Genomic DNA, 25,243 nt, shown 5'->3' with positions numbered 1-25,243 from the left:
TCGCAAAGAACCAAACTCTGGTTTGGGAGTGTGATTATACAAGGGTTTTTTTTTGTAGCTGGTTAAGTCTTAAAACTAGCTCAAAACGGCATCCTCTATTCCACTAAAGGAAAAAAGCCAAACTCCGAACTTGTAACTATGTAGAAGGATTAAATGCTTGTTGTTAGACTCTGTAGATGTGGACTGTATCTAAAGAAAGTTTTAATGTGGTATATATGGTTTACTGTTCTTAAATGGGAAACGTCTTCTCCAGGGAGAAATTAAATTATCAGTAAATTCTACAAAAATCTGTTCGATGTGACTTGTGGGAGTGAGAGTTGCTGGGAGGGAGATAACTTGCGGTAGCAGCTTGTGCAGAGAATAAGCGAATGTGTACAGCTGGTTAAGAGGGCTAAGGTCAAACAATGTCGTATGTCGCTGTGACTAGTTTATGTGAATTGAAGAAGTAAACATTACGTATTCAACTGCATTAAAAAAAACAAAACGTTTTGAGCAGATCGAACGTTACTGTGAGAACTACACAGAAAATGCATGTTCCCGTTCGTACTTATCCAGGTTGCTCTAAAAGTCATTGAAGGCTGTCGCACTCCAACGCTGGCGTTGGCTCACGCGCTTACCCTGCCCTGAGGGCTCACGCTGCCCTCCGATACCCGCGGGCTGTCTGTGCCCGGGTGCGCGGCTGTACTGGATGAGCGCCATCGTTACCCCCAGGTGTCAATGTTAAGAACGAAAGGGTGGCACCGGTAGAGCTTTCCGCCGCTCCTGCCCGGCTTCGCCCCCGCCGCGCCCCGGGGGAGGGAAGCGTCCGTTCCGTGCCTCCGCCCGGCTCCCTCGGTCCGCCCACACCACCGACAGCAGGGACAGAGCAGCTGCGGCCCTTCCAGCCGCGCCTCTCTATGGTGCGAGGGGAGGAGCGCTCTCCGTTTCCGGCGGGGCGAGCGCTCTTTCCGCCCGGGTGCGGCATGTGGCGGCGCGGGCAGGCAGCGCGCGAGGGGCGCGGCGCGCGGCGCCGCCTGCCCCGCTAGCGGGGCGCGTGCCGCCGCCACCGCAAGGCAAGGCGGGATAGCGGCGGGGCCTCCGGGGCCGTTGGGGGCGGCCGGGGCGGCCCGCTCCCGCAGCTTGGGCGGGGGGCGACTCCCGCCCGTCCGCTGAGGAGAGGGGCGCGTCGGCCGGGGGGGGCTCCCCGGGCGGGCCGGGCTCCTGAGGGCGGGCGGGCGCGCGCGGTGAGGCCCGCGGGTGCTCACGCGGCTTCGCCTTCCCTCAGGCGCGGGGCTGTGACCATGCTGGGAGGGGACGAGTTCATCAGCTCCCCGCCCAGGAAGACGGTGCGGTTCGGAGGGACTCTGACGGATATCTTGCTGAAGTACGAAAAGGTGACTGCGGCTCCGCGCCGCCGGCCGTCGCGGCTCTTCTCGGGTGGCTCCTCTCCTTCCAGGCCGCGTGCGTTGCCGGTGCACTAGTTCCCGGGCTGTAATTTCAGTGTGAAGGCTCGTTTCGTCTTGCACAAGACCGCGTCTGAAGGCTTAGGGAAAAAACCCGAAGGCGGCTGAGTGCTGTAGGCTTCTGCCAGGCGGTATTGCTGCGCGAGTGAAAAAATTTCCCCTGTGAGTCAACCCAAGTGACGTCCTGTAAAGCCTAGCTTTCGCCAAAGGGTGAAAAGTGATCATAACTGTGTCTACAGGGAGAGCAGCTAAACGTGACCCAGCGGCTTCAGTTGTCTTTCAGGGAGGGCGTTCTGTTACTGCTGCTTCAGCCTTCCTTGAGCGTCCCCGCGTACTTGTGTTCTTCATGTTACTGTTAAACAACATTGGGTTGTTCAGATACGTTGATGAAATTTTTATTTTTTTGCTGGAAAAAATAGAGTGTTATTTACTTACTTTTCTTTCCTCTGCTAGGGTGAGACCACAGATTTTGAGTTATTAAAGCATCAGCTGTCAGATCCAGACATAAAGGTAAGAGTCGTGGTAGTAAGGGGGTCTGATGGTTAAAGTTCGGCTGCTGTCTGAGTGTAGTCATCAGACAAGTCATTCTGGTGCTTACCCCAATCCTTTGCTTTAAACGTTTAGCTGCATTTAACAGCTTTTTGCTTTGTGGAAACTATCGGAATTAAAACTCTAAATGAAAAAAAAAAAGCAATTGTCTGTTTATACACGTATATATCTTATATGCAGAAACTTGATAAATGATATCTCATGCTTATGGACTCTGCTCTAGGGCGAGAAACTTTTTGCTTTGTGATGGGGTCTTTCTTTGTTCCAGATAAGCATCAGTGACCTAGAAAGATGGTGCCTTCACAGATTACTTATGTAGATCAAACTGTGGTTTCTGACTTTCACAGCCTTTAAGTTGCATGAATTTTTACCTTCTCCTGTTCTCACTAAAAACTTGTTTAATTAAGCAGTAAGGTACAGATGCATTTAGTAGTTATACCCAGAAGTATAGTTTCATGGCTCTTCTGTATAGCTGTGAGTACCCACCACATTTGCTGTCTTTCTTTTTCCTTTTTTTTTCTTTTTTCTTTTTTCCCTTTTAATTAAACCACAAAGCTGTGAGAAGAATGCTGTGGGAAGCATAATGCTATATGGAGTTCCTTTTCTCTTTAAAGAGGACATTTTGTAAAATACTTTGTTTTTAGTAGGCCTTTTGGTGTATACAGGCAAAATCAGTGTAAAATTCTCTGTGTAGCTTTGCTACCAGTTCCAGTATTTCTCTTATTTCAAGACTTGAATGTCCCTTCTGCTTAAACTAGACCAAAAAGAAAAGAAAATTAAGTTCGAATGCCATTTCTTTTAAATATGTTCTGTGTGAGTGAGGTTTGCATGCCTTGCTCAGTCAGTAACTTAAGCCTTCCAGGCAGGCTGTTGGTTTAGGAGTTGGTATGCATTTATTCTTACATTCAAGAACTTTCACTGGTGAGGACACAAACGTAAAGAAATTCCTTGCATGTTAACATGAAAATAATTTCTATTTACAATCTTAATCTTTGACTTTTTATTTTAAGGATTTTGTTATTTTTTAGTAGTAGGTTATACTGTTTATTGGAATAGTTATCTATTTTTTCTGCTTATTTTAAGGATGCCCAGATCATTAATTGGCTGCATGAATTTCGAGCTTCTGTTGCATATTTGACCAAAGAGCTTGAACAACTGGTCAGCATTTTGCTGGTAAATATCTGCTTGTTATATGGGAAGATTAAGAGTTTTGTACTCAAAATGTCTTTCTTTGACATCTTGGTCATTGCTTACTTTCAGAAGCTGCCGTGGTTGAGAAGAAGCCGAGAGGTAGTGGAAGAATATCTGGGTTTTCTTGGCAATCTAGTGTCAGCACAAACTGTCCATCTTAGGCCATGCCTCCGGATGATTGTATCACAGTTTGTCCCCCGTAAGTTACTTTTCTCTTATTCTTCAGTGTTTGCTTATCAAAACATCTTTCCTAGATAAATTATGTATAAATATAATGCATGACACAATTAATTATTGGGTTGGGTTTTTTTTCCTGTTGATTACTTTCTTAATTTGAATGGTTGAATTGTGATACAGATAGTTTTCTGTACCTAGATTTTAGAAGGCATATTCTAGTGGCTAATACAGACCCCATTTATGAAGATGTCTTGGAAAGGGATGAACTGTATAACGTTGTTATTACTAAAAACCAAAAGCTGCAGTAAGGATTATGTCAGATGGTCTCAAGAACCTCCTGGTTCTGTGAATGAAACAGGCTTTTTGATGAGCTTCTGCTTATTTTAGAAAGTTTTGTGGATAACTTTGATGCTTTAGCCCTGATGAAGATTGTTGTCCAGTGTGTTTGATTTGGCATTGAAACTGTTACCTGTATATTTGTATAGTTTTGTATGTATATATCAAAACCTGTAAGTTTTGATATAATAATCTCACTTTTTGCTAGCTCGAATAACCATCAGAGAAGATGATGTGGATATTTCAGATTCTGATGATGATGATGAAAGTGAGTATACAGGAAGCGTGGCTTACATATCCTGCTGTAATACCTTTACTAAAGAAGTATACAGTGCATGTTGCTCCTTTTTTACAAAATTAATTTAGCTGAGTTAATGTAAAACATGAAGAAACAGTACATCCTTAAATTCCCAAGTCAAAGATTTTCAGTGGTGTGGTGACCCACTCCTTGTTACTTTCAAAATATTCCTATCGGTGCAGTATCTGTAGGAATAAGACTGAATGCATAGGAAAACATTCCTAGTCCTAGATTGTTTCAAAGCCAACGGAAAGTTAGGAGTTTTTTATTTTCCATTTTATTTACCTCAATAAAAGTAGGTAGTTTGGGAGATTCTTGAGTCTTCTTTTTGTCATCTGCCTGTGATAAGATCAAATACAATTGATATTTAAAACAAAAATGCCACATAATTAGTGTGTTTATTGGTAAGGCAAACAGATAGCTAAATGTCTTTCAAGAATTTCATGTTTTCTTATCTTGAATGCTGGAATAAACTTCAGTTCTGCTTGTGATGACCCAACTACTCTTCTGCTGTTCACTTGTGACACACTTGGGACAAAAAAAGCCTGTTATAGAAGCCTAATTATCTGTTTATTTGACTCTTGTGAAAATGAGGCATAATCTTTAGATAGATTTTTTTTCTCGTTACAGACTTGGATTTAACATATCTTCTAAATATTTGTGTATTGTGGCATAAATTTTGGATTCCAAGTTTAGCGTTCAGTATGAGAGCGTATAACAACAATACCTGGCCTTGGAGCTGGCAGTGCATTCAGAGTTTATTGATTGTGATGCCATGAATTTTATTTGGAATTACTTTTCATGCTTATTTTGGTAGTAAGGCAGTTCAACTTTAAAAAAAAAAACAAAAAAACACCCACCCAAATAAACCCCAACATTTTGGCAAATGTAATTTCCTTGGGAATCTTTAAGATGTTTAGTTTATATGAACTGTTTTTGCTGGTTCCTGATTTAGTTTTCTGCATAAGAGTACTTTTTCTTTCTCTAGACCTTTCTGAAAACTTTAATACATGCCATAGAGCATTGCAAACTGTTGCAAGATATGTTCCTTCGTAAGTATATAATCCTGTGTTTTGTATGCCCTTTCCTTGCAGATTTAAAGCTTGTGAACTGATGAATTGGTTTTGTTTTTTTTTCCTCTTAACTGAAGTATAATACTTAGTTTCATTGCATGATTTTTTCCTAATATTCACTAACCGATGGAATGCTGTATCCAATCATTATGAAATTTCCATAGGCATCAGCAGCTGAAAATCCTGTTAATGGAAATAGGAAGTAGGTAAAGTCGTGTTTATAGCAATGTATTTGAAGTGGCTTCTAATAAGTCCACAGTGAAAGTTTGCCACTTATTATCTGTTCTGTGATCCTTGCAAAAACAGATTTTATAGAATTACTTACCTTAAAATAAAGTTACTGTGAAATAAGCTTATTCTAGTCTGTCTTTAGAGTGCTGGAGCTTCAATATTTGCTCTCAGAATAACCTGTAACTTTTGGTTGGTTTTTTTGTTTGTTTGTTTTTTGTTGTTTTCTTTTAAATTGTAGGACACCACAATTTCTCATGCCGATACTTGTGGAAAACTTTCCTTTCATTAATAAATCAGAAAGGACTCTGGTAAGAGCTGTGAATATTTTTGTTTATTTGTTCACTTGTTTTTTAATGTATATAAATATATACTCTATAGTATGACAACTGATTTGGTGGTGTTGAATGCAGATTTTTGAGTGTATTGTTTAAGATTATTGTTATTTTTTTAATAGATGTATGGGTGTGTCTGTTTAGTATAAGGTTATCCAAGCATACTTAAGTTCCTTGTGCATAAGCATTATGCTAGTCTTTAATGACATAACTGCATATCTTTTCCACAGGATTGCTTTCTTAATCAATGCACAAGATGGACCTCTTTGACGATGAATCTCAGGGTTGTATAGTAAGGAGACGGTAGGATACCTGTCTCGTTTGTTGTCAAAACTGGAAAGTATTTATTAGAAGAACAGGGGCTTTGATAAGCAGACAGAAAGCAATGGATGTTATAGGTGAAATCCAGGTTGCTAGTAGTGTAGGGTGTTAAGTTGTTTTATTACATCTTTGGTATAGTGCTCATGTGTGGTGAAAAACAAGCTGGAAACTTTTGACAGGTTTACAGCTCTTGTGTGATCTTTGTATTTACTTGTTCCAACTTGATATGTTGGCACTTTTTTTTACAGAAAGGCAGAGTCCTCCTCCACCAGCCAAGTTCAACTGGGGCTGTGTTTCGAACTTACCAAGTGCTGAAGAACCCCCAAAGTTCTTTCTATACCTTGCTGGTTTTTTTAGATTTTTTTATTTTTTTTTTATTTTTTTTTTTAAATCCAGATATAACTTTGGGCATCAGTTCCCTATCTGTAAAATGAGGGGGATAATAGCTCTTACATGGTGTTAGGAGAAGAATTTTTTTTTATTTATTTATTTATTTAGCAGCTCAGTGAGGAGCAAGTTGTGAAGAAATTCATAACTGTTTTCAGGGCGAGGTTTGAATGAAATGTAATAAAAATATGGTCCATGCATTGTTTTTAAATATTTCCAATTTATACATTCTCATTAAACTAGCTCTGTCCATTTTATGTACTGAGCCAGATGGCCTGTGGAAAAATCATATGTGCTCATGTAATTAAAGGTTGTGTTATAATGCATATTCACAAAGAAACTATGGTGTACTTCAGTGTGGCACTTTAACTAATTTTATGTATTGACTTGACAGTTTTGATGTATGAAAGTTGCAACGTTGTCTTTTGTACATACGTGTGTATACATGGGTGGGCACATGCACATTTGTCTGTTAACCTGTTTGAATTATAATCAGAACGACTCTGAGGAGACTTACCTGTGGAATTTAGAATTGTTGTCAGTATATTATAATAACCTGAAATAAAGATGTATTTAGTCTCACTTTAAACTCCAGTTCTACTGGGTCTGGTTCTAGATGTAGTGAGGAATATGCTTGTTGTTTTAATTTTCCTAGAGAAAGTTTAGATATAAACTCCTATGGAAATGAATAACTTTTCTTATAGAATATTTATATTCATTCTGTCTAGGGATAGTTAGAAAAATTTGCATGGAAATAGTAGATTAAGAAGTTAATGATAACACAGCTTAACAATTGAAAGTTGATGTTTGGCTTATACATTAACTTATTCTAGATTGAATACAGTCTGTTTAAACCTATTACTGGCTTTTTAGATAACAAATTAAGAAACTTGTTTTCTAAAAATCCTTGGCAGAACTGAGACTTTCTGTTAACATTATTATAGATATCAATTAATTTTGTGTTATAGGAATGTTATGTTCATAACCTGCTACGAGTTACGGTGTACCTTCCAACTCTGAGGCTTCAAATTCTGGAGCTTATTATTGAAAAGCTGTTAAAGTTGGATGTAAGTTTGTTCTGTATCATCTTTTAAGGAAGCTTGGTGTTAACACAGAGTAAGAAATTAAATATGCTTCAGCGTTAAGCTCAACAAAAAAATAATGTTGCAGTAGTGCTCATGATCATGAGTATAAACCCAACCAAATTTACACTCCATTCCCAGTCTTAAGATGTTCCCACACCTGAGGGTAACTGTGTGATGTGTACTGTTATACCCTGCATGGAATCTCCATGCCAGAATCAAAATAACTGTTTCATGGTGATCAGTGCTGATGTGCAGAGAATGTGCTTCTCTTTGTGTGGCTGATCTGTTTTATCATCCCTTTGAAGTAAAAGGATTTACAGTCTTAAAAAAGACAGGAGGAGTAGCATTGTAAATGATCAAGGCCTTTTATTTTGGAGAATCTCAGCATGTAACAGTCTGGGGAAAGCTTATATTCTGGAGGTAAAGTTTCAGGCAGTTTGGAGTGTGTGTTTGTGTATTGCATACATAATCATTCCCTTGTAAAATGTTTATTTAGTCAAGGACAAGATCTAGTCTAGAAATTACTTGTGTTGTCCTTTCTTATATAAATAATTTTAAAAGGTTTCACATTATTGTCACGATCTTATAAAATTTAATTTCTTGTTTGCAACTGTAGGTTAGTACTCCACAGCAAGATATTGAAGATGCTGAAGAAACTGCTAATAACTCTGATAGTGAGGAAAAATCTACAGAGGAGGGACTTTTCGACATGGTTGGCTATCTTTTTCTACTAAAATTTTTTTAGTAAAATTTTCACTTTTGAAAAGTGAACTGACTCTGAACTAAGACAGTGTAGGAATACGTGATTGCTTTGTTGTTAACTGCACTGCAAACTGAGGCAGTGTAGGAATACATTATTGCTATGTCGTTACTGCACTGCACACAGCTCTTGAAACCTGAACAGCTGACAAATGATTGATGTGTTCTCCGGGTGTTGACTTTATTCGTGTAAATACCCAGCATACAGGCAGTGAATCAATTTAATTATGTAAAAAACACAAGCAGGTATACATAAAGCTAATTAAAGAATTCATGGTAGTTGGCTTAGTTTACAAAAATTTGCTTACACTAAGCTGTGTAATTAGGTACTGCTTTTTCAAAAAAAGGACAAAACTTTAACATATCACTGAAAGAGAAATTTAGTTTCACTTTTCCTGTAATTGATGTCTTTGTGATGTTGTGTATATAAAAGCTGCATGACTGCCATTTTATCTACCAGGAGGAAGATGAAGAAAGAAAAGGAAACAAAGTTGTCTCTTCCAGTAGTGAGAGAATGGCCCATCCACTTGCAGAGCGCCTTGATATTTTGATGACCATCCTCTTTTCCTATATTAAAGATGTTTGCCACGTGGATGGTAAGAACACTTGAGCTATAACCAAATTTGTTGTTTTGCTAAACAGTAAGAAAAACAAGAGTAGTTCTTGCTTTCTGCTGCTGCAAGATAGAGCCCTCACCCTTTAGCGGCAGAATTCTGCCATCAGCAGGCTGCAGGCCACATTCCTGCCTCTGCCCAGTGTTATTGGCAGAGGATGCAAAGGTACATTTGTGACTTTAAAGGTCTAGTCTTCAGTTGGAGACATTTTGATAATATAAATATGACACTGTATCCGAACTGTGGCATTACAGGGTATATGGGTAAATAGAGTTTTGTTTTTTCATTGTGCTACAAAACTTTGGTTAATCAGAAAGTATTTCTAATCCCCTCAGTGTTTTATCATTTGCTCTGTTGTATTGCTTTGAGTATTATAATTACGGATCCTTTCAACATCACAAGGACTGGAAGTAGATTAAAACAACCAGCCGCGTCACTCAATTGGAATTGCTACAGCAAGGCTTTGTGTTACAGGAAAAAACCTGAAAGAAATGTCTTACACTGGCATTTATTAAGGGTTTGAATTTCTTAGATTTATGTATTTAAAACAGAATATAAACCATTTTGCTGTATCTTCTTCACATAAGTCAGGTAATTTATTTCTTAGTGTTATCTTCTGGCTTTTCTGAATTAACATATTATTGCAAAGTTTGCGTCTACTACCGGTTTTATACATGTGTGCGTGCGCACACACAGGTATTCTCCTTATGCACCAATGTAAAAAGCAGTAGAACTGTTTAAGTTCCAGTAGTCCTGAAAGGTCTTACTATAAATATTTTTTAGATGTCAGAAGCCTAGAAGTCAGCTTGACAGTGTTTCTTTACATATTACTTACTGGTTTAGAAAGATAAAAATGCCACTTTTGCAGCATGAGGGCAGGAAAAAAACCTGAAATGTCTCATTTTTTTCTGTTTTCATTTTTTTGTTGTATAGGCAAGCTTGATATCAACAACACAAAGGATTTGTATCGGGATCTGGTTTCTGTTTTTGACAAGCTCATTTTACCAACCCATGCTTCATGTCATGTACAATATTTCATGTTTTACATCTGTAGCTTTAAATTGGTGAGTAGAAGCTGTTTTTAAAATGCAGTGTCTTCTGTCATTTCTGCATCCTTGTTTTGGCTTTTTTTACAAAAAATAGTTGTTTTCTGCTGTAATTCTAGACTGAAGATAGTACATGAGGATTCATTAGTATCTTTGCTTTCTTTTTCTTCTCTGTTACTCCTTTCTTCAAGTTTTTCTTTATGTGGTTGCTCTTCCCATGCTGTTCATAAACTGCAAACAGATGGAATCTAAGCTATTGTGAAGGAACTTGGTTAACGGACCTCTTTTACAAGAACCAGTTGGACTCTTGAACCTGAGACGCAGTGCTCCAGCAAGTTTCTTCAGCATCCCAAAACTATCTTAAGAGCTAACACAGACAGTATCTTTCAATTTGAAATTTGTGTCTGCTGTTTGTTCCCCCCCCATTTTCACATCTCTCTCAAGCAAACTATTGTTCTTTCTCTTACCATATAAAAATAAGAACATGCATACTTTTGGCATAAGAGTAGCTAAAGATCCAGTTAAGCTAATGCCCTGTCTCTGACAGTGAGGAATAGTGGATGCGTTGGAAAGAACATCAGAATGGGGCAGGCCCATTACAGTGCTTTGCTAGAATACCCTTTCAGCCTCCAGCAGCAGTCCAGTAACTTCCTGAGCCAAAGTGGTGTTCTTTCATGGTGACAGCCCGTGATGGACAAATTAAAGGAGAAAATACCTCATGATATTGTGCTTTTTGTACTGATGCGAATTTTTGGCATCATGAACTTCTGTGGCAAAAAGTTCCACAATATAACAATTTAAGGTGAAGAATCACTTTTGTTTCTCTAAATTCAGCTTCCTGCTATTTTCATTGGATGTCCCTGACCTCTTCTGCTATAAGAGACAGTGAACGGTCACTTCATGTTTACCTTCTTACTGCTCTTGTTTTTAAATGCTGCTTGTGTTTCTATTCCTGACTTTTTCCTAGACTTCTGCTTCCATTTCCTTTTACAACTAATATAGAAAAAGACACAGAAAAGAGTGCTCTTCCATCATGTGTAGGAATAGTTCTTTACTACAGTTATAGGTAGATTTTTTTTTTTATGGTTTCATTATGAAAATTGTGGGAATTGAGTATTAGGAATCTATTACTTAAACAGTGTCATCAGCATAACAACTCATGATTTCTGTGTATCTTGTTTCCAGGGGTTGGCTGAGGCATTTTTAGACCATCTTTGGAAAAAACTGCATGATCCAAACAATCCTTCAGTGATCAGGCAGACTGCTGGGAGTTATATTGGCAGTTTCTTGGCAAGAGCTAAATTTATTCCAGTTGTGTAAGTTGTTTTGATATATGAGCAGAACCAAACAATTTATGATGATTGCTGAGGTTAAGTATGGAATTCACAGAATGAACACACAGTGTTGGTCTTCTATTCCCACTGCTTTTCCAGTAAGCCTAGATCAATAGTCTTGTTTGTCCTTTCTACAATACCGTTTCAGTATTGTCTTGAAGTTTCCAGGAAAGTTTTGCATTTACAGGATGCAGACTAATGATTGCTGGGATTCATGACTTGCTGTTTAAGCCTTCACTTACCAAGATATGCTGAGCACGGGTAGGTTATGTTGACTTCAGGTGGAGTCATGAATGCCCGGTATATCTGATGTTCAGAAGCAGGTATTTTTAATGCCCTATGTTAGGCATTTTATGTAGACTGAGACAAGGAAGTCAAGTGTTCAAGTATTTTGATACAGATGGATTAAAATACTTTGGCAGATGGGCAAAAATGTCATCTTTTGCATGTACACATTCTGTATTTTTATGCTGTTCAGGGTGGGCTCGGTGACTTCAGTGTTGAACTTAATTTGGTATTGGACTTACTTGTTGTACAGAGAGAGATGCCTCCCATGTCCTACCTGTAGCCCAGGATTCTAATTGTTTACTGTGCGTTTCACATGCAACATGCGTTCATGAATTCATCTCTTCCGGCATCTTATGCTTTCACTGATTGGGGTTTTCAGTGCTGATATATTGATTCATTTGATGCTGAGATAAAGGAGAAAGCTCATAACAGAATCTCCTTTTTGACAATGAGATTTTCTTACTGATGTTTTTATAACCACTGAGATCCTTTAATACTTGTTTAACATCTTTTCTACACCATTTCAGGTACTATTTTTACACTTGTTTTTTTTTCCTTCATTATAGTACAGTAAAAGCATGCCTGGATCTTCTGGTTAACTGGATGCATAAATACATTGATAATCAGGATACAGGGGCTAATGCTTACTGTGATGTAGCTCTCCATGGGCCATTTTATTCTACATGTCAGGCGGTGTTCTATACGCTTATTTTCCGTCATAAGCAGCTTTTGGATGGCAACTTAAGGAAAGGTGAGTATATTGAGTTTGAGTGGTATTTGGATTTATTTGCGAGTTTTAAATGGTCAATTCAGTCAAGCATCTGATGGCAAGTTTATGTTGTTGTGCTCTAAATAAAATGAGATGGTTTGTACACCTGTTGGGCTACCAAGCTAAATAATCTTGTTTTTCCCCATTGTTGGAAACAATGCAGATAACTCCTCAACACTGATTTCTGGCCCCACTTACTGAGCATGTTTGAATTCTAGCTGTATAAAACTAGTGTGGGCTTCAATTAATAATCTTTCTTGATGACTCTGTGCCTCTGTCAGTTCCTGTAATGGGTGTGTAAGTATAGTATTAGAAGGCTCCCTCAGCTGTGGCAGGTTACCATTATTTAGAGTAGATTTTCTGCTGAACAAGCTGTGGGCTAGATCTGTACTGTAAGAGAGCACCCTAGGATGTGCTTTTGTGGTGTTGTGCGGAGTGCAGTCTGGTCAGACTGGAAATTCTTAGAAATTAAGTTAAGCTTATAACCTATATTTGTCAATTGTTCTTATTTTGAAGGTCTGTCATATCTGCAGAGTTTAAATTTTGAGCGCATTGTCATGTGTCAGCTAAACCCTCTGAAGATTTGTATACCCTCTGTTGTGAACTTGTTTGCTGCCATTACCAGGTACCTACTCATTGATTTCAATTTCAGCTTGATGAGTGTGTGTATCTAAAAATGGCACAGTATTTAGAACATGGGTTTTGTTAGGCACAGTATTGAGTAATATCCAGGAGAACTCATATAACATTGCCCATATTCTAGGTGGGATAAGTTTATTCTGGTTCAGTTTCAATGAAAATCCTACAGTACTATGAAACTGATTGCTTTGTGTTGGAGCCAATATGATTCTACTTGGAGTGAAGTTTATAGGAGTGCAGAGGAAGATAATGAGACTCCTTACCTTGTGACTATCTTGAAAACTCCTAGTATTGGTTGGAGATGATAGAAGTGATGTTTGTTTAAAAAAAACCAACTTCGTATTTTAATACCGTATGAAATTTTTGCCTTCTGTGTGCTAGAAATGCTTATCTTTTCTTTATTAACTTTTTAAAGGAAATACCAGTTGGTGTTCTGCTACACAATTATCGAGAGGAACAATAGGCAGTTTATACCAGTTGTTCGGAGTGGCACTGGGGGTGACCTTGTGCAGACATGCACTAACCCACTTGACAGTTTCTTCCCCTTTGATCCCTACATGCTCAAAAGGTATAGTTTGAAAATAATCAGCTCATTTCTGCCTTGTAGAAAATAATGAACTAAAAAGTGTAAGAAACTGTCAGTGTTTCTACAGTTCACTTTATTTCCCGATTTTTAGTACTTTTGATGTTGCATATTTTAACCAGAGATTGTCAAAGGTTTGAATTGAAATTTACCCCCGCTGTGACATATAGTGATGAAGAAGAAACAGGACCCAGATTCCTGGAAGGTCTAGTTAATGTTTGGTGACTTTACTTTTGACTTTCCTTGTTTTAAGCAGTCTCTAAAGTATCATAATGTTAGCCTAATACATATTTTGTTGGAGCTGTGATGGTGTTGTGTCACTTTTTGTTGGTTTGTTTTGATTTGTTTTTTTTGCACCTTGAGTGTATTGCTTCTTGATTGGAGACTTCAGCTTATTTAACATATGTTGCTTTTTTAATGACTAGTGGATTATTTGCAGCTTTTCAGAATGTCTAGCATGATGATGTTTTAATCACTTATTATGTTAGAGGGCAACATTCTGGCTTTTTTTGTCTCTTAAAAAAAATCCATCTTTCCCGAAGGGAGACCTTTCTTAGAAGTAGAAATTACTAAAAGAAGCCATATAATATTATCTTCTAAAAATTTGGAAGAAAATTATGCTTATTTGCGAGCATAGCGTAGCTGTTAAAAATACCCAGCTAGGAATTAGGACACCTGACTATCAGAACTCCTCAAGCAAACAACTGTAATTTATACCTATCAGCAAAATGGAGTTATTTCTTTATGGGATTAACTGGGGATTATATAGGGATTAATTGAATAGTTTGTAAAACCCTACAGAGGGCTACCAAAATGCCAAGCATTTTATATTATTAAAATGAAATACATACAATTTTTACTGAATACACTAACTCATACTGTGTTTTAATTCCTCTTTCAGATCAAAGAAGACTATTGATCCTTTTTATCAGTTTTGGGAGGAGCTGAGTGCTGAAGATCTTGAGAATCTGAAGAAACCCATTAAAAGGGTAATCTTTTCTGATCAAAATGCAGTTCAGCTTTTGCCAAATCTCTCTCAGCTGCTTCTATTGCAGGATTTTTTTTTTTTTTTAGTAGATATGAGTACACTAAACATTTATGGGAAATTGTGATTGAAACTAGGAAGCTTTAGGAATTGATCCATCCTTGCTTTGAGAACGCTTTTCCCCTCTTCTGCAGAGGAGTTAGTTTGGCAGCACAGGATCACTGTGAACGCTTATGAATGCTCTCAGAATATAGACATGCTGATGTCACTGAGAAATCCACTTTGTAGATACGACTTAGTTCCCTACCTCTAATTTTCTTACCATTCCAACTAGTCATGACAATTGTGGTACAACCCAAGTCCTGAATTATGTCCTTCTAAAGCTCCTATGTAGTCTGTTTTCCTTCTTGCAGAATGTCTATCCTATGTCAGATTTTTGAGTTCTTCAAACGTGTTTTTCTTTCCTTCCTGTGATAATGTGTAAAAATACTTTATGGTGTTGTAGCTTTGTGAACTGGTAGCTTTGTAAACTTCCCTGTAGCATTTTGATTAGCAAATTTGATTATTGCAACACTTCAAAATTTATTTTAGAAATACCCTTTTTGGTCTCAGCATTCATTACTTCTGCCAAATCTTAATAGAGACCTGGAGTATCTTTCTGCTCTTACTGATCCTTTTAAATTTATGCAGGGTACTTCCGAAGATGAAGACGATGACTTTTTGAAAGGAGAAACCCCTCAAAACGATGGTGTGGTTGGAATTGCTCCAAATTCTTATGAGTCAAATACCCGGAGCCCAGTGAGCAGCATTGGCTCCCCTCCAGACTGTTATGTGCCGTACCCTCAATGACATGGAGAATCAGAAGTGAGAAGGTTGAAAATTGTGTGCAATTTTTTGCTCTGTAAAGAGACTTTGGCTCAACTTTCCAAACTGGCAAATGTTTAAGTAACTACATTTAAGAAAAATTATTGTTTCTTAATCATCAGATTTCTACAGATATGTTATGATAAAGTCATATGTTGCTAGAAAAGCCTAGAGAATAAATAGGGTGATATTTTACAAATTTCACATTGAAATGGTTTTTATGACTTACAAGGATTTTTTATAGTTTTTCCTGACTCTTAAAAACTTTTGTTTACTAATGTTTCTCTACAAGGTTTTATATATTGGGGTGAAATTCTGGTCTTTCTTCCTAGTGATTAGTGTGGGGACCAGAATTCCATTGTCAGTGTTCAAACTGTACTCTGACTGGTTTTGAGTTGCTTTCAAAGTAATGGTATGATCCCACGATCGGGAAGCCATGAATCAAGTCTGACAGTGATTCTTTTGCACAAATCTCTTAAGCTTTTCCTATCTGTAGAACAGCGTTAGGTAAAGCCACGTGACAGTGGAAAGTGTATTTGGATGATAAGCATTATTGCTTCTTAAATATGTAGCTGACACACAACTTTCCCAGCTATGGAAGTTCAGACTTGTAAAAGCAACGATTGTTGGAAGTGTTGAAAATGACAGAGTAGCTGAATGTATGATTTGTAGATAGTTTTCTTTGGAGTGCTTGTGAAGTACTCTGAGACAGGTATTTATTTTCAGGATTTGAAGTTTGTATGTGAATGCTGGAAGTAAAAAAAAAAAAATCTTCCCTTGTAGAAAGGAAGTGATGGTGTCACTGGTGTCCTTGTGTTGTCCATGTGTCAGTGTAGAGTTTCTCTGCATAGGTTTCTTGTCTTCTTTTCATGATTGCTGGCTTTTAGAATTGTATAAGAATATAAACAGTGGAAAAAATAAATGTTATTTGTGTAACATTTAGTTGAAAATTTTATGCATTTGGGACTAAACTCTAATTGCCCTTCTTTAGAATCTGAACTTGGAAGCTTTCAAGACAACACTTTTATTTGGAGCCAATAAAGATTGATGCAAACAGTGCAATTCTTAAACCTTTGAAAAAACACATCTCCATATGTAACTAAGGATCTCTGTGTAGTTTAGCTTCTCAAAGTTAGGGTGTTTCTTCTGACAGACTGCAAAAATGAGTTTTGGGGATGATACTGCAAAATGCATCAGTGGTTCTGTTCATCGCTGTATAAATTGAGACTTAGTTTTTGTTTTTAATTTTAGTCCTCTTTACTGAAATCCTTAGTAATAAACAATATACTTCCATCTGAAATAATTGCATTCTCTCCTGGAGTGGAAGAACTCTTCTCACATCAACAGCGAGGAAAACATCCTTTGAAAGCTGTCTTTTTTTTTTTTTTTTTTTTTTTTTTTTTGTTCTTTCACTGTGATGCCTTTAGCAGTGTAGTCAGTCACTTCTTACAAAATGAGGCTGTGTAAAACTTTGAGTTGTAATGTCAGGTACATGATTCAGGAACTTCCATGTCTCATTAAAAGCAAAAAAAGATGTGATGCGAAGTATGACATTAAACATGTGCAGACATTGAACTGTCTGTACTGAAGTTGCATGGTTAACAGTATACTAAAGGGACTTGCTTAAAACAAAAATCCAATTAGGAACTCCACAGTGTTTCTGTAATCTCTTCTGTGATAGACCTGGTTTGTTTAGTGTAATTGCAGACAGGTGAGCTGGCAGGTGCTGACATTTTGCTAAAGAGACTTTGTTCTGTAAACCCTAATAGTATTGAGAGGAATACTGATTGGCAGGTGGAAATTTTTCCTCACCTGAGAAATACAATGTATATTTTGAAGAAAATACCTGCTGTAACTGTTACTTCTGTGAAAATTGGATCGGAAAGGTAGAGCTAGGGTACTGGGGTTTTCTTTCTGCCTGTTGGTTGTGAACAGTTCCCGGTGCCCTGGCTATCCTTTCTCCCTGCAGAGTGAATTTAACTCTGCTGCTACCACCGTTGTTTTTCTTACTGTTCGTCCGTGGACAACTGGAGGAAAAATCCCTGGTCTTTAAGGAAAAACTGCTGTCTTTGGGATTGTCTGAAAATTTAGTTTTGTGGCTGCTGGGGGGAGGATAGTGGCGTGGGTTTATTTGTAAATTTGGGACTTTATCATTGTTATTTCCAAAACGATTTCTCATAACTTACGGATAGTCTCGCAGGAGGAGGGGATTTATGCAACGTTAACGTGTTAAAATCGCTAGGCGGTAACATGACCGGCCATGTTTTCTGTCAGTAAGCGCCTCTCACCGCACCTCAGGCAGCGACCGCTGCGGGGCCGGGCAGGGCTGGGGCCCGGGGCCGGGCCCGGGCCCAGACGCCGCCCCGCCCGCCCCCCGCAGGCGCCGCCCTGGCCGAGCCCTTCCTCCCGCTCGGCTCCCCGCCGCCGCGGTTTCCCAGCGCCCCGCGCGGCGACGCCCGGCCCGGCCCGGCGCGGCGCGGCGCGGCCCTCGGGAGGAAGCGCGGAGCTGCTGCCGCCTCCCGCCCCGGGCCTGGGCGCTCCCCGAGATGCCGCTGCTGATTAACGGTGAGCGGATCGAGCTGGCCCGGCCCACGGGGGACATGATCCGCGCCTACCCGCACCTCGAGGTGAGGAGGCGGCGGCGGCGCGAAGGGGGCCGGTGGTGGGGCCCGCCCTGCCCGGCGGCGCCGTGCGGAGGAGCAGCAGGGCCGCGGGACGGGTGTGCCCGCGGGAAAACCCGCCTCCTCGGCCGGGCGAAACGGGTGGCGGAGCGGGGCGGCGCCCGCTGAGGCGGCCCCGGGCTGAGGTAGCCCGGTCTGGGGCAGCCCGGCGCAGGGGAGCGCGGCTCTGCACCGCCCGTTCCCCCCCGCTGTGACAACGAAAAGACGCGGGTTGACTGAAAATAAGTAAAATCAGCGTCCCTGGCGGGGGGTTGGTGGTAAATGCCCTGAGGCGAAGAGCGGCTGGTTGGTGTGTGCGCTGCGCGGCCGGCCGCTGCCCTCGCGGGCTGGTGGGTGCATCGGCCGGGCCGGGCCGGGCTGCGCTGCCCCTTTCTGTGCGAAATCCACAGAAACTGGTGATAAAAGCCAAAATAGTAACTTTTAGGAAAGTAACCTCACTTTCAACATATAAATGTTGAAATCCTAACGGCGGACTGTGACCCAGGAACTGCTGAGCAGAGCTGGTTGGGAAGATGTTTTTCATCAGAAAATGCTTCTTTACAGAAACTGAGTTTTTGCAGAAAACCAGTGCCAATTTGAGAAAACCGTGAAGTGTTTATTGAGCCCCAGGATAGAAATCCACTGCCTACGCAGCAGGTCTGTGACAGAGCACTGCGGTAGTCAGAGCCCAGGAATCTGGGTTTTCCATGCACTAAGCAAGCTGATAAATAGCAATATTGTGATAAGCACTAAATAAACATGCTGGATTGTGGCGGTTGAAAATTGGAACTTTCACATTTCAAAAGTTTCCTGCCCTGATTAAACTTCCAAGGTCAGCTCTGGTATTGTGTAATGTAATCTTGGCCAAATCCTATTGCTCTTTGTTGTACCTCCATTTTATCATCCATAAAGCAGGGAAAAGGGTTTTGCATGTTTATGGAATGATGGGATTTAACTACTTAATTTAACAATTATCTAGATCAGTGGCAGGAAAGTGACAAATTCTCAAAATTCAGAATACTCCATAATACAAAATATGTATGTTTCTCCCTGACCTGGCTCCCTTTGCTTTTCAGAGGTGTTGTTTCTATCAAGTAGTGGATACACCTGAGAATTCAGCTACTGTAGTCTCTATTATCATTTATCTTTAGGAAAAGGCAAAACTTCTGAGAAGTCAGCCTGCTCAAATCGTGGAACCCAAAGGCCTTCTGTATGTCCAGCAGAGAGAATTTGCAGTGACTACCCCTAAAGATGGTATGTAGGAACATAAACATTTTTTCTTCTGCTGAAGCAGTGATTGTGAGAGCGGAGTTCTTAAAATGTTTCTCTCCTTTAAAATAGGTTCTGTTTCCATTCTTGGATCAGATGATGCAACTACCTGCCACATAGTTGTGCTCCGACACACAGGTATCTTTAAAGGATGTTAAGAACAAAACCTGTAACCCTGAAGTAATGAATTAGTATTGGTTTATGCTGCATTAATAGAATAAACTGCAGTTATGCTTATATAAACTTGAATCTCAAAAGGTCACATGATGTATTAACTGAATGACTTGTTCAAAGAGTTGGCGTGTTTAGTGTCAGAGGTTCCATGTTCTGGTTGCTCAATGAGCAGATCCTAAACTTGATCTGCTCTCATGGCCAGTGGGTAGTGGCAGTGGCAGACCTTGGCTGTGTTCAGCAGTTTGGGCCTGCAGGGTTTGGTAATAACAGAGGTAGAATTTGTGGAAAGATCTTCGCTACGTGCCTGGATTTCTGACATTAGAGATGTTGCCTGGTCCTGGTTAAGAGGGCACTTGTACCCTTCATGTGAGTTCTGGTGATTTGATAATGGGGCGCATGAGGAGGTTATTGCCTCATTCAGGCAGCCCACATCTGCTGGAGGCTGCTGTCCTGAGAGGAAGCAGGAAGGTGCTGGATGTAGCTCTTATGCTACTATACTAGTGTAAACTGTTACTGATTTCAATTATGGTTGCGTAACAGCCTCCAACAGTGTTGTTAACTGCCTTCTTCTGTCTTCCTCAGGCAGTGGAGCTACCTGCTTGACACACTGCGACGGATCAGACACAGAAGCTGAGGTGTCACTCATCATGAGTTCAGTAAAATCTTTCTCTAACACCGCAGGATATGGAAGGTCAGCTCTGCTCTTCTATTTCTTGTGTATTGTTTTTCATGAAGGTTATTGCGGTTTGTAAGGTGGGGAATTTTAATGTGATTATATGGGGTTCAGACAAGGTAATTGTGCAGGAAATCTCTTGATTGGGAAGCACATGTAAAGTGAAAACGATTTCCTTGATGATGATTTTGAGGGTATTTTTAGCAGTGGTTTAAAGCATGGTTCTGTTCTGAATAGTGTCTCCGTAAAATGCCATTGTGAGATTTTGTGTTTACTGTTTCCCAGTTAACTTTTGTTTGAGATGTGCAAAATTTTCCAAACAACTGTTTTTGGTTTCATGTTCTATTTTTCCTTCCAGACTGTTGGTCTTGTGAATTCTTTTGGGATCTGAGAATCCATCTGGGATTTTTCTAAGTCCCACATTTATAAATAAGGGGGGGGCAGGACTGTGTGTGTGTGGAAAGCTCTTTCTGGATGTGGTTTTTTTTGCCCCTGTAGAAAACTCAATGAACTTAGAAGATGTGGTCTCTATAAACTCGTGATTTGTCAAGACTTGTCTTTACATAGACACTTCTCAGAGAAGAACCCTGCTGTATGGTTCAGAGTAGTTGTGAGGAGGTCATGGGAGCAAAAATCTTCATGTTTAATTAACGCTTGCTTGGGAACTGAAAGGTGGTTACTAAGTTCAGTCCAAACCAGAGGTGCTGACCGTCGGAGATACCACTGGGTTAGACAGAATTGCATGCATGTAATGCCTCTTAAAGTTTTTAATTTGTGCTATTTCCTGGATGATCACCGAAGCGTTCAGAATGGAATTACCATAACTTGCTGTGTAATGCAAACCAACTTGGCGCATGTGACTGTAACAAGTGAGGCTTCTCTAATGGTTGCTTTGCAGTCTGGGCTGGGGGTTATTTTGTAAAGCTATTCACTTTGGGATGTCTTTTTAACTGCTGTTTCCTGTTATTCCATCTCTGTTAGGCTGGAAGTGCACCTAGTTGGAGGTTTCAATGATGATAGGCAGTTATCACAAAAACTTACTAATCAGCTTCTTAGTAAGTTCACGTTTTTTCCACTCTCATGTCCAAAAAAAATAGTTCTGACTGGATTTGGGTGAAGTTTGTTTGTAATCTGAGCCCCCTGTTATTTCATGGAAAGAAATCTGGATTCGTTTTGAAGGGTGTCTCACACCTGAGAACTTGGTGTGGAGAGGGGTTGGACTTCTGAGGGTCGCACATGGCCAGTGTGTGGGGTGGAGGGACTAAACCTGTAATTTCTTCCTGGCTTATATTCTAGCGTGTAGAATTGGAGTGCGGTTCAGCTGGGCTTGGTTCCTGGCTCTGCTGCTGATACACTGCGTGATCTTGGTCAAGTGGTGTCACTGTCTAAATCTATACATGTGGGTGACTTCATTAGTTACTGTTCATTTCGTACCTTAATGTGATGAGGTAAAATCTAATTATTGTTTGGAATTGTCTGATGAAAGATCTTATGTCTGTTTATAAAATCTATAGTCCAGAGAAGTGATTGCGGTGCTTTACACACAAATTGGAAACGTAAAGTACCTGGTCACCTGTAAGTGCTCTGACTTGTGCTAAGCACTTTCAGAGTGTGGAGAGGCCTCGGCCCCACTGGAATGGGGAAGGGGTGGGGACGGGGGCAGATGTCAGGATCGGAGGGAGGTAGCCCAGGGGGGTAAACAAAAAGGAAAACGGAACCGGCAAAGGTCCTGGGATGCACCCTCGTGGCCATCGCACCTAGTGATTCCTGTTAGCTGTGGTATATGTCATGTGAGAGTTCTGTACAGAATGAAGTATTTTGGTTAATTTATTTTTTTCAACCTTCTGATTTTCATGCATCAAGTTACAATTTGAAACAATAACACTGTATTGCCATTAGAACTTTGAAAAAAGAGAAGGGTTTTTTTTCCGGTGTGTGGGATGGTGAAAAGCATAATTAAAATACAGCTAGTGAAAGATGGGGTTTGCTCACTATATATGTAACATGTTAGGAAAATACATTTAAATATAAGCTGTTAAATGTATAGTGATCTGAAGCAGAGCTGATGTGATGCCAGAGCTAAACCAGTGTCAGTAAAAGGTGTAAGTGGCACAACACTTTTTTAGCATGTTTTTGCTATTACAAATGGCTACTCTGTGTAAATTACTGTTACATTTAGTAGCTGTAGCTTTAATTTTATAAAAGTTAGTTTGAAGCAAATCTGCAAAACGCTCTTTGCTCTGTTGCCTTATCTAGGAACAGTGCGTTAGGTATCTCTGCCCACCTATTCTGCAGTGCGCAGCACTGATAATGCCCCCTCGTCTATATACAGCACCTGCTTTGCCACCTGTCAGTCTTACGCATTGCTGCTATCGTTGTTGCTGTAGGAGCATTCGATCTCCAACCAGATGATGTTCATTTAGTGACTTTCTGCGTAACAGGTAAGAAAATGTTTCCTTGGTTTTTGAAGTATCTTTAGCCACTGAAATCAAAGTGCAGGGGTCTTTTCACACATGGCTTTTTTATCTGTCCTGTGAGATCATAATGATGTCCTCCATAACGATTTGTAGTTTTCAGTGTTATTGCTGGTAGCGAGTGTGGTGATGTCAAACAGGCAATGCAGCGAGGATTCTCTCCTTACCAAGCGCTGCTGACCTGCAACTGATAGTGGAACCACCCGTGCTCACTACCAGGTTATTTTGCCACCTTTGTCCTGCAGAAGGAGGCTGTGTGTCTATGGGTATCGTCTCAAGAGGCACTTGAGAAAGGCACTTACAGACCTTTGACCGGCCGGGTTGTTAGAACTGCCTCCCTGCAGGCGTGAATGGATTCATAAACTCATTCAGTTAGTTCATAGTGTGTGATGTCACCTAAAGGAAGAAGTAATTCCCTTTTCTTCGTATCACATTCAGGTCGTATTTCCATCATCTTTGCATTTCAACGCTGTTGGTGACTGACTTACATCTTTGAAACTTGGCATCATGGCGGGGTTGTTTTCCTGTAAGTTGCTCATGCAGAAAGGGGAGTGACAGCTGGCTGGAGCTGGCCATACTGTGAGGAGATAAAGAAGAATTCTACTCCAGGCCCCAAGCGCGCTGTTCTTGACCTGTACCTTCTTTTCCATGTGTCTTTTAGGCTTCCTTGGGTTTTTTTCTGTCTTTATGCAACATCATTCTTCTCTGATAACATGCAACGAAATGAATGCTGAATCCAAAGCCCTCTGTGAGTTTGACTTTTTTTTTTCTTACAGAACTAAATGACAGAGAAGAAAAGGATACTCACTTTCCAATCATTTATGGAATAGGTGAGTTAAAATAGAATGCAATTATTTTTTTGTAACTGGATTGCTTTTCAGATTCCAATAGTAAATGGGCTGCTTTTAATGACTAGGTAAAGCTGGTCCTAAAAGTTAAAAGTGCTGCTGTTGGAGGCGTAGGTAGAAATAGAAGTTTTCTTCTGGTCCCACAGTTCGGTAGATGCACACGTGGAAGTGGCTGTGTACAAATGCAAGCAGAATTTTTTTGTTTAACTGCACTTAGGATTCTGTCAGTATCAAGCTACTGTACTAACCTTTGGGGCTAGAGTTCAGCCTTCTTTTCATTGTTCATTCTGTGTTTTTTCTAGTGAGTTTAAGTATCTCTGAAAATGTTCTTCCGGAATATTGAAATGCTGCCAAAGCAAAATAAGTAGAAATATGCTATCACGGGCCAGGGGGTCTGTGGCACTGAGAAATACAAGAATGGTTCCTGCAACATAGTTGTGTTGGGGACACAGTCATTTTAAAACAAGTGTTTTGTAAGAATTAATTGTTTCTGTATTTAAACTCTATTTCCCACCAGCTGTGAATGTTAAAACAGCAGAGATTTTCCCTGCAACCTTCCCAGAAAAAGGGCCAGATGAGGATTTGCGTTCAGCCCACGTTTTAACAGGAGCAACAGTGAGTAAAAATAACAGGGGAAGAAAGGGTATTTTTGCTGGAAGGGGGGACCAATTAGGGGCAATGAAATGTCAGAAGTTTGAGGAAAAAATACTTTGGTGGTGTTCTGTCAGTAACAAAACAAGGGAGAAAGATGGAAGAGCAGAGGCACAGGGTAAGGGTGGAGAACAAACCACTGCCAGGGTAAGCCTGGTCTTGGAAGTACAGCTCTTTCACCTGGTGATGTGACTAGCCCTGCAGCTTTCAGCAGGGTAACTTACGTAAAGAGATTCAGGTCACAGGCATAATCCCAGTGGTATCTTTCAGTTCTGGGTTTGTTGTTACAGTGTAATGTCATTTGTCAGAATAATTGGTTAATCTTAATGCAGTAGGAACGCGGAGGGGCTGAGCTGGCAGGCGGTATGTTTAAGACAGAAGCTGCAGCTTAAGGCCTTCCAGATCAAATGAGTTTGCTGTCTCTTTCGTCGGTGTAAGCATGCTCTGACTCTTAGGGCTCCCCGTGTTGTTACAGCTGACTAACATTTACGATGCAAAGTTGGAACAACTACATATTGGGCCTTATTTCTGGAGGCCTTTCCCACATGTGGATTTCTGGTTGGAACAAGACGATAAACAGATTTTACAGGTACCTGAAACAGACTTTGGGTTTTTTTTCCTTCTAGCTGAGTGGGGGGGGGTGATGGGCTGCCAAAACTTTTCCCAGTGTACTGCTGGGGAGGGTGGGAAGGCAGAATAATAAAGAACTTTGTATTCCGAATGTCAAGCAGCTCTTGCTACCATCTTGTTTTTCAGAATCTTTCCACATCGCCCCTGGCTGAGCCACCCCACTTTGTTTCCCACATTAGATCTACATTAACGTTTTTGAAAGAACATCCATTTCCATCCCGGTCTCTGTTTCCTGACAGGAAACCTCGCATCTACAAAAAAAATGAAGAAGGGTTGTGGGAACAGGTTTGTTCTGACAAGATCTAACCTGGAACCAAACACTGCAACTGCTTTAGGGAAGTATAGTCTTGCAAGAAAAGCAAGTTGTTACCAGAAGTGTATTGCAGGTCACAAATACAGTTGTTCCTGTGCTTTTCAAAATAAAGTATTTTGACAGAAGTAACTTGCTTTGCATTATTTACGGAGGAATCACTGCTACTTTGAGGTAAGAATTTGGTTTTGTTGATGTTCTGTTGCTCCAATACGGTAATTTGATCGGTAGCAGTGCTGAGAGACTGAGAA

At 40.3% G+C, this 25,243-nt stretch overlaps 2 protein-coding genes across 3 annotated transcripts; both read left to right on the top strand.

Annotated features, from left to right (window-relative positions):
* The first annotated feature begins 944 nt into the window (after positions 1–944).
* On the top strand, positions 945–16,241 carry RRN3 (RNA polymerase I transcription factor RRN3). Of its 2 annotated transcripts, none has more exons than XM_076350587.1 (18): positions 945–955; positions 1,265–1,373; positions 1,896–1,952; positions 3,075–3,164; positions 3,252–3,381; positions 3,904–3,963; positions 4,982–5,045; positions 5,536–5,605; positions 7,306–7,404; positions 8,039–8,134; positions 8,642–8,777; positions 9,729–9,859; positions 11,027–11,157; positions 12,030–12,214; positions 12,749–12,857; positions 13,287–13,439; positions 14,356–14,443; positions 15,130–16,241. In XM_076350587.1, the coding sequence occupies exons 2-18, from the start codon at positions 1,281–1,283 to the stop codon at positions 15,286–15,288; spliced, it is 1,851 nt and encodes a 616-aa protein (XP_076206702.1). In that variant the 5' UTR covers positions 945–955; positions 1,265–1,280; the 3' UTR covers positions 15,289–16,241. The 2 variants fall into 2 exon arrangements, with proteins under 2 accessions (XP_076206702.1, XP_076206701.1); XM_076350586.1 differs by lacking the exon at positions 945–955 and adding an exon at positions 1,001–1,052.
* Positions 16,242–17,782: 1,541 nt separating this feature from the next.
* Positions 17,783–25,124, top strand: NTAN1 (N-terminal asparagine amidase). The gene is made up of 10 exons (XM_076351333.1): positions 17,783–17,930; positions 19,115–19,217; positions 19,305–19,370; positions 19,989–20,097; positions 21,061–21,134; positions 22,467–22,520; positions 23,330–23,383; positions 23,919–24,016; positions 24,528–24,641; positions 24,809–25,124. Exons 1-10 carry the CDS (start codon positions 17,850–17,852, stop codon positions 24,986–24,988), a joined length of 933 nt encoding a protein of 310 aa, XP_076207448.1. The 5' UTR covers positions 17,783–17,849; the 3' UTR covers positions 24,989–25,124.
* Positions 25,125–25,243: the final 119 nt, after the last annotated feature.

This window comes from Aptenodytes patagonicus, chromosome 13 (assembly GCF_965638725.1).
Source record: "Aptenodytes patagonicus chromosome 13, bAptPat1.pri.cur, whole genome shotgun sequence".
In the NCBI taxonomy this organism is placed as follows: domain Eukaryota; kingdom Metazoa; phylum Chordata; class Aves; order Sphenisciformes; family Spheniscidae; genus Aptenodytes; species Aptenodytes patagonicus.
The sequence above is the reverse complement of the archived record's forward strand: the minus strand, read 5'-3'. Positions and strand labels throughout refer to the sequence as shown.

Bases quoted from the DNA above. Each gene is read 5' to 3' on its own strand.
- RRN3 (XM_076350587.1), top strand. From the start codon at position 1,281: ATGCTGGGAGGGGACGAGTTCATCAGCTCCCCGCCCAGGAAGACGGTG. The intron at 1,374-1,895 runs GTGACTGCGGCT...TTCCTCTGCTAG, and splicing joins TCTTGCTGAAGTACGAAAAG to GGTGAGACCACAGATTTTGA. The intron at 8,778-9,728 runs GTAAGAACACTT...TTTGTTGTATAG, and splicing joins AGATGTTTGCCACGTGGATG to GCAAGCTTGATATCAACAAC.
- NTAN1 (XM_076351333.1), top strand. From the start codon at position 17,850: ATGCCGCTGCTGATTAACGGTGAGCGGATCGAGCTGGCCCGGCCCACG. The intron at 20,098-21,060 runs GTCAGCTCTGCT...CATCTCTGTTAG, and splicing joins AACACCGCAGGATATGGAAG to GCTGGAAGTGCACCTAGTTG. The intron at 23,384-23,918 runs GTGAGTTAAAAT...ATTTCCCACCAG, and splicing joins TCCAATCATTTATGGAATAG to CTGTGAATGTTAAAACAGCA.